Raw genomic sequence first — 15476 nt, 5'->3', positions numbered from 1 at the left:
TGTTTGAGCAGCTGGAGGATGAAGTTACCAACTTAATTCCTTAAAGGCAAATGAGGTTTACCCTGTTGTCTCAATTTTTGATGAATTACTTATTGACACTAAACTCAAAACAAATATAATTATCTTTCTAGGATTAGTAGAAGATCTGGAGATGAATCTTTTGTAAATACCACTAACAGTTGTTAACCATATTTTTAAGTGAGGTTGACCATGGATTTCCCAATGACAGAATCTAAACTGTGGAATGCAAAGTGAATCAAGCTTGAACCTGTTTCTCTCTGGTTTGTTAGAAATGTTTATCTGAGAGATTACTGTGAATCATAGGATTATGAGATCACCTGTATTAACAGAAGGCATTTTTAAAAAAGTATAGCTTCTGCAAATCTCCAAAATAATTAAAATGCATAAAACACATGCAGCAGATGGTAAAAGGGTTTGAACCAATTGTGTATGGCTTTTTTACTACTTACTTTTCCATGATAATGATTTTATGTAGTGAAGGTGGTGACCTTTCATGATAACTTCTGCAGATATATAAAGTGGAGTGTTATCTCTGGAGTTGCTAATTATCTAGAAATTTTAGAATAGATGCAAAAGTACTTTCTTAATACTTCAGTTATAATTTCACTATTGTAATATAAAATAACAAGCTGACTGTCCTCTGGGGTTTCTTTTCTCTGATATTTACTCCTTCACCCAAATGATTCAAAAAAATTAACTGGCATTTATGTTGTTTCTATAGCATTAATTTCCCTTTTTAAGTCTGAAAAGTGATGTGCTATTTAAACTTTATTTAAAAAATGCCTTTGAGGGGCACCTGGGTGGCTCAGTGGGTTGAGCCTCTGCCTTCCACTCAGGTCATGATTCCAGGGTCCTGGGATTGAGCCCTGCATCGGGCTCTCAGCTCAGCAGGGAGCCTGCTTCCCTCCTCTCTCTGCTCTGCCTCTCTGTCTGCTTGTGATCTCTCTCTCTGTCAAATAAAAAAAATAAAATAAAATAAAATCTTTTAAAAAAGATGCCTTTGAATATAAGCAGAAATATTTTTGCTCTTTGGTATCTTGTTTCTGAGAACTTAATTTCCATCCATCATTATCCCCTTTATCCTCAAAATGATGTAGTTTTTCTCCCGACTTGATTTTCTGCTTGTGGTGGTGGATTTTTGATAATTCATCTATTTTGATTATCTATTGCTGTGTGAGGAAACCACCCCACAAACTTAGTAGCTTAAGGAAATAACAATTTTAATAGCAACTAAGACTAAGTTCTTAAGAATAAATTTAGTGAGAGATGTGTAAAAGCTGTACTAGAAAAAAATTCAGACATTCCTGAAACATGCATAGAGTTGAAAAATGGAAAGACTTCTTGTACCAACACTCAATAAAAATAAAAATATAAAAACGACAGCTCTCCATTTATTAGTAGACAGAGTTAATGGAGGTCCAACAAAATACCAGTAATTCATTTTGTGGAATTATATAAGTTGATGCTGAAGTTCATACAAATATCTAACAATAGCCAGAAAAAATTGAAAACAAAACAAAACAAAACAAAACCCCAAAGTCAAGCATGAGTAGATTTACTAGACATTAAAACATGCTAGAATTCTAGATGGCCTTTATAATTAAAGCATTGTAGTACTCACATGTGAATAGCAGAGCAATGGAATGGAAGAGAATGTTCAGAAATAAGTCCAAATACATATGAATATTTCAAATGACTGGAATAAAGATAGACTTTTAAATAAATAGTTCTTTAACTATTTAACTAGTTGAGTGGCCATTTGGAAAAAGTTATTTTATATTACATCTTATATTATACACAAAGATAATGGATTCGGTATTTAAATCTAACTGTAAAAAATTAAACCATACAAGCACCAGATAGAAGCACAAGTGCATTCTTATCCTTTAACTCTGACTCAAAGTATATGCAATAAAAGAAATGATTGATAAATTTGACTATATAAGATGTTTTCTTAAAATTGTGTGGCTACTAACACCATAAACAAAGTGAAAAGACAACTAATGAAGTATAAGAAAATATTCATAAATACCTACACAGACAAAAGGTAATATCCCTAATACACAAAGAACTATTTAAATTATTCAAGTATATTTGACGTACAGTGTTAATTAGTTTTAGGTTGTACAACATAGTGGTTCAACAATTCTATACAATATGCAGAGCTTACTGCAGTAAGTGTAATTACCATCTGTCACCATACAACATTATTATATTACTGATTTATATTCCTTATGCTATACTTTTCACCACTAAGGACTTATTTATTTTATAATTGAAAGTTTGTACCTCTGAATCCTCTTTTCCTATTTTGCCTACTCCCCTACTCATCTCCCCTCTGGCAACCACCAGTTTGTTCTCTGTGTTTATGAATTTGTTTCTGGTTTTTATTTGTTCATTTGTTTTTTTATGTCCCACATATATGTGAAATCATAAATTATTTGCCTTTCTCCATCTGACTTATTTCACTTTAATACTTTCTAGGTCCATTCATATTTTCAGAAATGGCATTATCCCATTCCTTTTATGGCTGGATAATATTCCATTATATATATGAGATCTGTAATTATAGATCATATATATATAATTTTTATATAATATATGTCATGTCTTCTTTATCCATTCTTCTACTGATGGATACGTAGGTTGTTTCCATACCTTGCATATTATAAATAATACTACAATAAACATACGGGTGTATATCTTTTTTGAATTAGTGTTTTCACTTTCTTTGGGTGAATACCCAGTAGTAGTATCACTAGATCATATGGTATTTTTAATTTTTTGAGGAGTCTCCATCCCATTTTCCACAGTGGTTGTACTAATTTACATTTCTACCAGCAGTACATAAGGGCTCCCTTTTCTCGACATCCTTGTTAGCACTTGTTAACACTTGTTATTTCTCATCTTTTTGATACTTGTCCTTCTGATTAAAGTGAGGTGCTATCTCATTGTGGTTTTTGCATTTTCCTGATGAATAGTGATATTGAGCATCTTTTCATGTGTCTCTTGGCCATCTGTGTATCTTCTTTGGAAAAAGTCCTCTGCCCATATTTTAAATGTGTGTGTGTCTAATTATTTAAGTTCTTTATAAATTTTGGACAGTTACCCTTTAACAGATCTATCTTGCAACTATCTTCTTTTCAGTAGGTTGCCTTTTTGTTTTGTTGATAATTTCCTTCTCTGTGCATATGATTTTTATTTTGGTGTATTTCTAATAGTTTATTTTTGCTTTTTTCCCCCTTGTTTTAGGAGACATATCCAGAAAAACGTGCTAAGGCTGATATCCAAGACATCAGCCTTAGGGTTGTTTTGTTGTTGTTGTAGGTTTTTTTTAGATTTTATTCATTTATTGACTTGAGAAAAGAGCTAGGATGAGAGAGCACAAGAAGGGGGAGCAGCAGAGGGAGAAGGAGAAGTGGACTCCCAGCTGAGCAGGGAGCCTGACATGGGACTCCATTCCAGAATCCCAGAATCATGACCTGAGCTAAAGCCAGATGCTAAATCAACTGAGCTATCCAGGTGCCCCTTCCTTTAGGAGTTGTATGATGCCAGGTCTCATATTTAGTTCTTTACTCCATTTTGAATTTCTTTATTCTTATTTCTGTGTATGGTGTAAGAAGACGGTTCAGTTTAATTCCTTTGTATGTAGATATCCAGTTATCCCAATACACATTAATTGAAGTGGGCCTTTTCCCCATTGTATGAGTAAATGTATTATAGATAATAAGAGCCAGGTTTCTTACTATCAAAGAAGGAAGTAACAAGGAAAAGGGAAAGCTATAGTGAACCTTGTAATAAATTAAAATCAGAGTTTTCAGTAGGAACTTACAGTTAGATAAATATGTCAAGATGGAGATAGATATACATATCTATATCTAAACACAGATATAGGAATAACTGCATATATGCATGGGTCAGTATACATATATAGCTTCTTTTTATTTTTTAATTTTTTGTAAACATATATTTTTATCCCCAGGGGTACAGGTCTGTGAATCGCCAGGTTTACACACTTCACAGCACTCACCAAAGCACATACCCTCCCCAATGTCCATAACCCCACCCACCTTTTTTCAACCCCTCTCCCCCCAGAAAACCTCAGTTTGTTTTGTGAGATTAAGAGTCACTTATGGTTTGTCTCCCTTCCAAACCCATCTTGTTTCATTGATTCTTCTCCTACCCACTTAAGCCCCCATATTGCATCACCACTTCCTCATATCAAGGAGATCATATGATAGTTGTCTTTCTCCGCATGATACGCTCTAGTTCCATCCATGTTGTCACAAATGGCAAGATTTCATTTCTTTTGATGGCTGCATAGTATTCCATTGTGTATATATACCACATCTTCTTGATCCATTCCTCTGTTGATGGCCATCTAGGTTCTTTCCATAGTTTGGCTATTGAGGACATTGCTGCTATAAACATTCGGGTGCACGTGCCACTTTGGATCACCACATTTGTATCTTTAGGGTAAATACCCAGTAGTGCAATTGCTGGGTCATAGGGCAGTTCTATTTTCAACATTTTGAGGAACCTCCATGCTGTTTTCCAGAGTGGTTGCACCAGCTTGCATTCCCACCAACAGTGTAGGAGGGTTCCCCTTTCTCCACATCCTCGCCAGCATCTGTCATTTCCTGACTTGTTGATTTTAGCCATTCTGACTGGTGTGAGGTGATATCTCATTGAGGTTTTGATTTGTATTTCCCTGTGCCAAGTGATATGGAGCACTTTTTCATGTGTCTATTGGCCATCCGGATGTCTTCTTTGCAGAAATGTCTGTTCGTGTCCTCTGCCCATTTCTTGATTGGATTATTTGTTCTTTGGGTGTTGAGTTTGCTAAGTTCTTTATAGATTCTGGACACTAGTCCTTTATCTGATATGTCGTTTGCAAATATCTTCTCCCATTCTGTCAGTTGTCTTTTGATTTTGTTAACTGTTTCCTTTGCTGTGCAAAAGCTTTTGATCTTGATGAAATCCCAATAGTTCATTTTTGCCCTTGCTTCCCTTGCCTTTGGCGATGTTCCTAGGAAGATGTTGCTGCGGCTGAGGTCAAAGAGGTTGCTGCCTGTGTTCTCCTCAAGGATTTTGATGGATTCCTTTCTCATATTGAGGTCATTCATCCATTTTGAGTCTATTTTTGTGTGTGGTGTAAGGAAATGGTCCAATTTCATTTTTCTGCATGTGGCTGTCCAGTTTTCCCAACACCATTTACCGAAAAGGCTGTCTTTTTTCCATTGGACATTCTTTCCTGCTTTGTCGAAGATGAGTTGACCATAGATTTGAGGGTCTATTTCTGGGCTCTCTATTCTGTTCCATTGATCTATGTGTCTGTTTTTGTGCCAGTACCATGCTGTCTTGATGATGACAGCTTTGTAATAGAGCTTGAAGTCTGGAATTGTGATGCCACCAACGTTGGCTTTCTTTTTCAATATCCCTTTGGCTATTCGAGGTCTTTTCTGGTTCCATATAAATTTTAGCATTATTTGTTCCATTTCTTTGAAAAAGATGGATGGTACTTTGATAGGAATTGCATTAAATGTGTAGATTGCTTTAGGTAGCATAGACATTTTCACAATATTTATTCTTCGAATCCAGGAGCATGGAACATTTTTCCATTTCTTTGTGTCTTCCTCAATTTCTTTCATGAGTACTTTATAGTTTTCTGAGTATAGATTCTTAGCCTCTTTGGTTAGGTTTATTCCTAGGTATCTTATGGTTTGGGGTGCAATTGCAAATGGGATTGACTCCTTAATTTTTCTTTCTTCTGTCTTGTTGTTGGTGTAGAGAAATGCAACTGATTTCTGTGCATTGATTTTATATCCTGACACTTTACTGAATTCCTGTACAGGTTCTAGCAGCTTTGGAGTGGTCTTTTGGGTTTTCCACATATAGTATCATATCATCTGCGAAGAGTGATAGTTTGACTTCTTCTTTGCCAATTTGGATGCCTTTAATTTCCTTTTGTTGTCTGATTGCTGAGGCTAGGACCTCTAGTACTATGTTGAATAGCAGTGGTGATAATGGACATCCCTGCCGTGTTCCTGACCTTAGCGGAAAAGCTTTCAGTTTTTCTCCATTGAGAATGATATTTGCGTTGGGTTTTTCATAGATGGCTTTGATGATATTGAGGTATGTGCCCTCTATCCCTACACTCTGAAGAGTTTTGATCAGGAAGGGATGCTGTACTTTGTCAAATGCTTTTTCAGCATCTATTGAGAGTATCATATGGTTCTGGTTCTTTCTTTTATTGATGTGTTGTATCACATTGACTGATTTGCGGATGTTGAACCAACCTTGCAGCCCTGGAATAAATCCCACTTGGTGGTGGTGAATAATCCTTTTAATGTACTGTTGAATCCTATTGGCTAGTATTTTGGTGAGAATTTTCGCATCTGTGTTCATCAAGGATATTGGTCTATAGCTCTCTTTTTTGATGGGATCCTTGTCTGGTTTTGGGATCAAGGTGATGCTGGCCTCATAAACTGAGTTTGGAAGTTTTCCTTCCATTTCTATTTTTTGGAACAGTTCATGAGAATAGGAATTAGTTCTTCTTTAAATGTTTGGTAGAATTCCCCTGAGAAGCTGTCTGGCCCTGGACTTTTTTTTGTTTGGAGATTTTTAATGACAGTTTCAATCTCCTTACTGGTTATGGGTCTGTTCAGGCTTTCTGTTTCTTCCTGGTTCAGTTGTGGTAGTTTATATGTTTCTAGGAATGCATCCATTTCTTCCATATTGTCAAATTTGTTGGCCTAGAGTTGCTCATAGTATATTCTTATAATAGTTTGTATTTCTTTGGTGTTAGTTGTGATCTCTCCTCTTTCATTCATGATTTTATTTATTTGGGTCCTTTCTCTCTTCTTCTTGATAAGTCTGGCCACGGGTTTATCAATCTTATTAATTCTTTCAAAGAACCAGCTCCTAGTTTCGTTGATTTGTTCTTTTGGGTTTTTTTGGCTTCTATTTCATTAATTTCTGCTCTGATCTTTATGATTTCTCTTCTCCTGCTGGGCTTAGGGTTTCTTTCTTGTTCTTTCTCCAGCACATTTAGGTGTAGGGTTAGGTTGTGTACCTGAGACCTTTCTTGTTTCTTGAGAAAGGCCTGTACCGCTATATATTTTCCTCTCAGGACTGCCTTTGTTGTGTCCCACAGATTTTTGAACCGTTGTATTTTCATTATCATTTGTTTCCATGATTTTTTTCAGTTCTTCTTTAATTTCCCAGTTGACCCATTCATTCTTTAGAAGGATGCTTTTTAGTCTCCATGTATTTGGGTTCTTTCCAAACTTCCTCTTGTGGTTGAGTTCTAGCTTTAGAGTGTTGTGGTCTGAAAATATGCAGGGAATGATCCCAATCTTTTGATACCGGTTGAGTCTTGATTTAGGACCGAGGATGTGATCTATTCTGGAGAATGTTTCATGTGCACTAGAGAAGAATGTGTATTCTGTTGCTTTGGGATGAAATGTTCTGAATATATCTGTGGTGTCCATCTGGTCCAGTGTGTCGTTTAAGGCCTTGCTGATCTTTTGCTTGGATGACCTGTCCATTTCAGTGAGGGGAGTGTTAAAGTCCCCTACTATTATTGTATTATTGTTGATGTGTTTCTTTGATTTTGTTATTAATTGGTTTATATAGTTGGCTGCTACCACGTTGAGGGCATAGATATTTAAAATTGTTAGATCTTCTTGTTTCACAGACCCTTTAAGTATGATATAGTGTCCTTCCTCATCTCTTATTATAGTCTTTGGCTTAACATCTAATCGATCTGATATAAGGATTGCCACTCCTGCTTTCTTCTGATGTCCATTAGCATGTTAAATTCTTTTCCACCCCCTCTCTTTAAATCTGGAGGTGTCTTCGGGCTTAAAATGAGTTTCTTGGAGGCAACATATAGATGGGTTTTGTTTTTTTATCCATTCTGATATCCTGTGTTTTTTGATTGGGGCATTTAGCCCATTAACATTCAGGGTAACTATTGAGAGATATGAATTTAGTGCCATTGTATTGCCTGTAAGGTGACTGTTATGGTATATTGTCTCTGTTCCTTACTGATCTACCACTTGTAGGCTCTCTCTTTGCTTAGAGGACCCCTTTCAATATTACCTGTAGAGCTGGTTTGGTGTTTGCAAATTCTTTCAGTTTTTGTTTGTCCTGGAATCTTTTAATCTCTCCTTTTATTTTCAATGATAGCCTAGCTGGATATAGTATTCTTGGCTGCATGTTTTTCTCGTTTAGTGCTCTGAAAATATCATGCCAGCTCTTTCTGGCCTGCCAGGTCTCTGTGGATAAGTCAGCTGCCAATCTAACACTTTTACCATGGTATGTTACAGACTTCTTTTCCCGGGCTGCTTTCAGGATTTTCTCTTTGTTACTGAGACTTGTAAATTTTACTATTAGGTGATGGGGTGTGGGCCTATTCTTATTGATTTTGAGGGGCATTCTCTGAACCTCCTGAATTTTGATGCTCGTTCCCTTTGCCATATTGGGGAAATTCTCCCCAATAATTCTCTCGAGTATACCTTCTGCTCCCCTCTCTCTTTCTTCTTCTTCTGGAATCCCAATTATTCTAATGTTGTTTCCTCTTATGGTGTCACTTATCTCTCGAATTCTCCCCTCGTGGTCCAGTAGCTGTTTGTCCCTCTTTTGCTCACTCCTTTATTCTCTGTTATTTGGTCTTCTATATCACTAATTCTTTCTTCTGCCTCATTTATCCTAGCAGTGAGAGCCTCCATTTTTGATTGCACCTCATTAATAGCTTTTTTGATTTCAACTTGGTTAGATTTCAGTTCTTTTATTTCTCCAGAAAGGGCTTTTATATCTCCCAAGAGGGTTTCTCTAATATCTTCCATGCCTTTTTCGAGCCCGGCTAGAACCTTGAGAATTGTCATTCTGAACTCTAGATCTGACATATTACCAATGTCTGTATTGATTAGGTCCCTAGCCTTCAGTACTGCCTCTTGCTCTTTTTTTTGTGGTGAATTTTTCTGCCTTGTCATTTTGTCCAGATAAGAGTATATGAAGGAGCAAGTAAAATACTAAAAGGGTGGCAACAATCCCAGGAAAATATGCTTTAACCAAATCAGAAGAGTTCCCAAATCGTGAGGGGGGAGAAAGGGGATAAAAAGAGGTTCAAAAAGAAAGAAAGAAAGAAAAGAAAAGAAAAAAAAAGAATTAAAAAAAAGAAAATGAATCAAGAAAAATATAAAAATGTAAATATATATATATTAGATAAACTAGTTAAGAAACGTTAAAAAAGAAAAGGGTAAAAGTTAAAAAAAATTTTAGCAGAAGAGGAGAAAAAAAATGAAAAAGAAAAAAGTTAAATTAACTGCAAGATTAAAAAAAATCACAGGGAGAAAACCATAAGTTCTGTGCTTTGCGTTCTCCTCCTCTGGAATTCTGCTTCTCTCCTTGGTATTGAAACCGCACTCTTTGGTAGGTTAACTTGGTCTTGGCTGGATTTCTTGTTGATCGCCTCGGTGTGGGGCCTGGTGTAGTGATTCTCAAGTGTCTTTGCCCCTGGCGGAATTGCACCGCCCTTAAGAGGGGCCGGGCTGAGTAATCCACTCGGGTTTGCTTTCAGGAGCTTTTGTTCCCTGAGCACTTTCTGTAGAGTTCTGGACGACAGGAATATAAATCGCGGCCTCCTGGGCTCAGGCCTGGAGGAGCCAAGAGCCTGGTGCCCCACTCCTCAGTGTGTCCTCAGAGAACAGCGCCCAGTTACTCCCGTCTGCCTGACCTCCGACCATGCTCCGAGCTCACCGAGTCTGTGACTGGTTCAATGTAACCCCCGCTGTGATCTTACTGTCGGCTCTGTCTCTGTAGCCGGCATTCCCATTCCAATACCCGCAAGCTCTGCGACACTCAGACACCCCTGATCCTTCTGTGACCCTGCGGGACCTGAGGCCACGCTGACCCCACATTGGCTTTGCCCCAGTTTAGCCTCTGGAGCGATGACCCTCAGTGGAACAGACTTTGAAATGTCCTGATTTTGTGCTCCGTTGCCCCGCCGTTTGCCGGGAGCCGGCCCCTCCCCCTGGGGTCTATCTTCCCGTCGCTTTGGATTCACTTCTCCACCGGTCCTGCCTTTCAGAAAGTGGTTGTTTTTCTGTTTCCAGAATTGCTGTTCTTCTTCTCTTCGATCTGCCAATGGATTTGCAGGTGTTTGCAATCTTTAGATAAGCTATCTAGCTGATCTCCTGCTAGCTGAAGTAGTCTCAGCCTGCTACTTCTCCGCCATCTTGACTCCTCCCTCTACATATATAGCTTCTTAGCACTGTTTACTGGCAGGGCCTTGGAAAAGTGACACCTCAGTAGTAGTGAGCATACCAAGTCACAAATCTTTATTTATTTTTACTTTATTTAGTTTATTATAATTTTTTTTAGAGAGAGAGCATGTGTAGGGGTGGGCAGGGGCAGAGGATAGAGGGAGAGAGAGAATCTTAAACAGGCTCCACACTAAGTGTGGAGCCGGATGTGGGGCTTGATCTATTGACCCTGAGATCATGATCTGAGCTGAAATCAAGACATTTAACTAACTGAACCACTCAGGCACACCACCAAATCTTTGGTTTTAAATACAATTCTTCAATAAAAGGAACCAAGTTCTTGAAAGAAGTGGTACTCTAGGGTTGAAGTAGGGAAAATACATATGATCCTGGAACTTATGGTGGGATAGGGAATAGTCAAGCGCCAATGTGAAGGAGTCTAATACCCAATGCTGGAGCAATTTGAGGAATAAATAAATAGTGATGGTATTGGAGTGGATTACTCAGCCCGGCCCCTCTTAAGGGCGGTGCAATTCCTCCAGGGGCAAAGACACTTGAGAATCACTACACCAGAATATCCATACTGATCTACATAGATAATTGAAGAAATGAAGAAGGGACAGCTTTTCCTTACAAAGAATTCCAATTACTTAATGTGGGAAGAATGAAGGAAATATAACACCACTTTAGAGCAATATTACAGTAATAACTAGGATATCTTGGAGGCTTGACTTGGATGTAGAGTTAGCTGCTGGGCCTATCTTCTTCCTGCAGTCTCAAGGCTTCTCCAGTGATTTCTTTTCTCTCCACCAAGGTAGTCTGTACTTCTTACATAATGCAAGAGCAGAAGCTACAAAATATTCTTAACATCTAGGCTCAGAAGTTCCAAAACATCCCTTCTTTCATGTTCCGTGTTAAAGTAGTCATAGGCCAGCCAGAATCAGTCATTGAGGAATGACTTCTACCTCTTGTACTACTCCTGTCATCGCCTTTTTTTGGGTTCCCTTAGAGATCATTAGCTGATGTGGTTTATGAAGCTCTGATTTGACTTGGCTGAGGATGAGGGCAATGCCCAGTAATTCATAAATGGAGAGAAACTTTAAGACTGGCTGACAGTAGTGCTACAAAACAAAAACAAAAACCAGTGGGGCTACAGAGTCTTTTTCAGGAAAGAAAATATGCATTTGAATTTCCTAAACATTTTCTTTCCTTTTTTTATGGGTTTTAATTCTTGAAACAACCGCAAAAAGTATCTAGAATCCAACTTTTGCTTTTTTGGCAGGATCCTACCTACCATTTTGAATAGATGGGAGATCTACTCTGGTTTAAACATGTGTATGAAATACAGTTTTCTTACACTACATATTCCAAAAATTAAAAACCTTTAATTTTAAGAAACCTTTTGAAGTCCTTTGTTTTATCTAAGTCTCTTAGACAGACAAAATAGAAGAAAAGTTTGTCTCATTCTTGGAGCAGTTACTCACTTTTCTTTTTCACGTTGACCCTTGAACATTGTGAAGGTTGGGGTATTGATCCCCTACAGAGTCCAAAATATGCATATAACTTTTGATTCTCCCAAAACTTTAATACTAATATCCTACTGTTGACTAGAAGCCTTACCATAACATCAGTAGTTGACTGGCACATATTTTCTATGTTATATGTATTATAATAATCCTTACAATGACCAAATTAGACATTAATTTTATTTATATTTGTATAAATGAGGAAATTGAGAAATAGATTATGTAGCTTGCCCTTATATGCCCTCTCATGTTGTTTGGCTTCAGTATGAGTTTTTGTCCATTACACTTTGCTGTGCCTAGCATGACTGGTTTCTACTACTGACTGAAATGCCTTCAAATTCTGTTTTTAATTTTGTATCCTACAACTTTACTCAATTCACTGATGAAATCTAATAGTTCTTTGTTTTTAGGGTTTTTGTATGTATAAAATCATGTCATATATAAATAAAGACAATTTTATTTCTTCCTTCCCAATTCTGATACCACTTGTTTCTTTTTCTTACCTGATTGCTCTAGTCAGAACTTGGAGTACTGTGTTGAATAGGATTTGTGAGGTTTGGGCACTCTTGTCTTGTTCCTGATCTCAGAGGAAAATCTTTTCAACCTTTCACCACTGAACATGTTAGTTTGGGGCTTGCCACATATAATCTTTATTATTGAGATATGTTCATTCTCTGACAATTTAAGAGTTTTTATCATGAATGGGGGTTGAATTTTGTCAAATGCTTTTTCTGTGTCTGTTGAGATGATCATATGATTCTTTCATTCTGTTAATGTGATATATTACATTGATTGATTTACGTAATGTATAAGTTGAACCATATCCTTGCATCCTTGAAATAAATCCCACTTGATCATGGAAAATGATCTTCTTCTTCTTCTCCTTCTCCTTCCCTTCTTCTTCTTCTTCTTCTTCTTCTTCTTCTTCTTCTTCTTCTTCTCCTTCTCCTCCTCCTCCTCCTCCTCCTCCCCCCCTCCTCCTCCTCCCTCCTCCTCCTCCTCCTTCTCCTTCCCCTTATCATTATAATGCCTTTTTTTTCCATTTATAATTTTGTTAATTCAGGTACTTTTTCTCTTGATTAGTCTGAGATTGTCAAATTTATTTAACTTTTCAAAGACTCAACTCAGTTTGGATAGCTTTTTCTTTAGCTTTTCATTCACTTCATTTATTCATCAATTTCATTTATTTCTTATATTTCCTTTTTTCTGCTAATATTGAACTCTGTTCTTTTCTAGTTCCATAAAATGTAGAGTTAGGCTGTTTATTTGTGATGTTTCTTGCTTGTTTCTTATAGGTGTTTATTGCTATGGACTTCCCTCTTAGAGCTGCTTTTGCTGTACATACCAATTCTGATATGTTTGGTTTCCATTTTTGTTTGCCTCAAAAAACTTTTCTGTTTCCTCTTTAATTTCCTCTTTGATTTATTGATTGCACAGGAGAGTATTGTTTAATTTCCACATGTTTGTGAGTTTTCTATTTTTCCTTGTTTTTTAGTTTTGGTTTCATGCCACTGTGTTCAGAGATACTTCTAATGATTTTAGTGTTCTTGAATTTGCTAAGACTTATTTTGTGGCCTAACATATAGTCTGTTCCTGTAAATGTTCAATGTGTTCTTGAAAAGAATATGTATTCTGCTGTTGGATAGAATGTTTTGTACATATCTGTTAGGTTCATTTGGCCTGTAGTGTTTTTTAAATTCATTGTTTCCTTATTGATTCTCTGCCTGGATGGTTTATCCGTTGTCAACAATGGGGGGTTAAAATCCCCAGCTGTTATTGTATTACTATTTATTTCTTCTTTTACTTCTGTTTTGCTTTATATATTCAGGTGCTTCAATATTGGCCACATAAATATTTACAAGTATTATATCCTCTTGATGTATTGACCATTTTATCATTATATTATGGCCTTCTTTGCCTCCTTTTACCATATTTAGTTTAAAGTCCATTTTATCTTATATAAGTCTAGCCACCTCTGCTTTTTTTGGTTACCATATGCTTGAGATGTCTTTTTACATCCCTTCGCTCAGTCTATGTGTGTCTTTAAGCCTAAACTGATTCTCTTGTAGATGGCATATTGTGCTATCTTTTTTTTCTGATCCATTACATCATTCTGTGTCTTTTTTGGGAGAATTTAATCCATTTATACTTTATGTAATTATTGATAGCTAAAGAGTTACTATTGCCATTTTGTTAATTTTTTTCTTGTTGTGTTGTAGATATGTTGTTCCTTGTTTCTTATCTTACTGTCTTTTCTGTGTGTGTGTGTGTGTGTATGTCTTTTGGTGTCTTTTGGTATCAGTGTGCTTTGACTTATGTTCTTTGGTATAATTACTACAGGATTTTCCCTTGTCATTACCATGAGTCTTATATAAAATATCTTAACGAACTGTAAATAGTGCTGTATATAGGGCTGTTGAATGGCTGTGCAGTTTACTAGGCAGGAGCTCTGGTTAGGTTGACAGGCTGAAGGCTGTATTGGGTGATGAACAGGACTACCAATTAGATTCTCTGCCCAGGTGTAGTGGGGGAAGCAGCTCTAATGCTGGTAAACTATTTGTTGTCTTAACTCAAACTGACTCATACCCAAAGTTCCGTGACTGAACAGGGCCACTGGCTTTGCTCTGCCAACTATTAGCTCTGCCTGAACACCTCTGGCTCAAGTGCCACTCTGCCACAGAACTTCCAAGAGTTGTCACCAGCCCTTCTGGTCATAAGTGGTCAAAAGATACTATCCACAGGGGGTTGGAACTATTGAACAGCTCCCTTACTGGAGAGGCATCTCTCCCTCCTGCTCAAGCTACTCTCAATTTCCCAAATGGGTTCTAGTTGGCAGCTGGGAGCTATCCTTCACCTTGGCTGTGAGTTAACTACCCAGTCTGTGTATACCGTGGGAATGCTCCATGCCCGGTAGGGGCTTTGCTCTGGGAGTGATCAGCTCTGCCTCTCAGCTTGAGGACTGCTAGGCCACACTGCTTTCAGGAGTTATCACGAGCACTATTAGTCAGATGCAGTTGGAAGACACTATTCTGGTTTCTGTCTATATGAGTCAAATTAGAAATTTAATGTCTGTTTTTTAGAGTGTTATTTAGTATTACAGGATAGATGAGCAACAGTCCTAGTGAGGGGGAAAAAACAAAGATGTAGAGTTGGCTACTTAGTGTAACTGAATTCTTGTTGCTTGAATCAGAACATATGACCTTTACAGGTTTAATGCAGAGAGCATGTTTTGGAAGACAAATTTCTGGTTCATTATGGAAATGTTTTTGGATACATTCCAGGTTGACTTGCTGATACTCTATTTTGAGAGCATTGGGCTATGATTCCCAAACTGGGCACTTGGTTAAACTGGAATATATTACTCAGTGGTATGATAAAGAATACAACTGCTGAGGTTTTCATCTGCTTTTATTTCTTCGTTGCAATTTAAGAAATAAGTATTTTTAATATTTAAGTATCATAAATTTATATATATTAAATAAACATATTAATATAAATATATAATGTGTACAGGTTATTAAAATTGCCTAAGGTATTCTTCAGGTTCTTGGTCATCTCTTTTCAATCTAAGAATAATTGTGAGGCAATATAACTGCCATAGAGAAGTAAATGTTGAAATAATTAATATTTCTTCATTTCACTTTTTATTTATTTATTT

General features: G+C 37.1%; 1 protein-coding gene across 14 annotated transcripts in view; it reads left to right on the top strand.

Annotated features, from left to right (window-relative positions):
• MACROD2 (mono-ADP ribosylhydrolase 2) overlaps positions 1-15476 on the top strand; it is a 1944634-nt gene that overhangs the window by 160834 nt on the left and 1768324 nt on the right. The window contains exon 4 of one of the 14 annotated variants that reach the window (XM_082743696.1): positions 13114-13171. The exons of 12 other annotated variants lie outside the window; for them this stretch is intronic. In XM_082743696.1, coding sequence (XP_082599822.1) covers positions 13114-13142 — 29 coding nt within the window. In that variant the 3' untranslated portion in view covers positions 13143-13171. Of the gene's footprint in view, positions 1-5054; positions 5090-13113; positions 13172-15476 lie in introns of those variants that run through there. One more of the 14 variants, XM_082743698.1, reaches the window with a different exon arrangement.

This window comes from Mustela nivalis (genome assembly GCF_964662115.1).
Source record: "Mustela nivalis genome assembly, chromosome: 8".
NCBI classification, from domain to species: domain Eukaryota; kingdom Metazoa; phylum Chordata; class Mammalia; order Carnivora; family Mustelidae; genus Mustela; species Mustela nivalis.
Note: the sequence above shows the minus strand (reverse complement) of the source record. Positions and strands in the feature narration are given on the sequence as shown.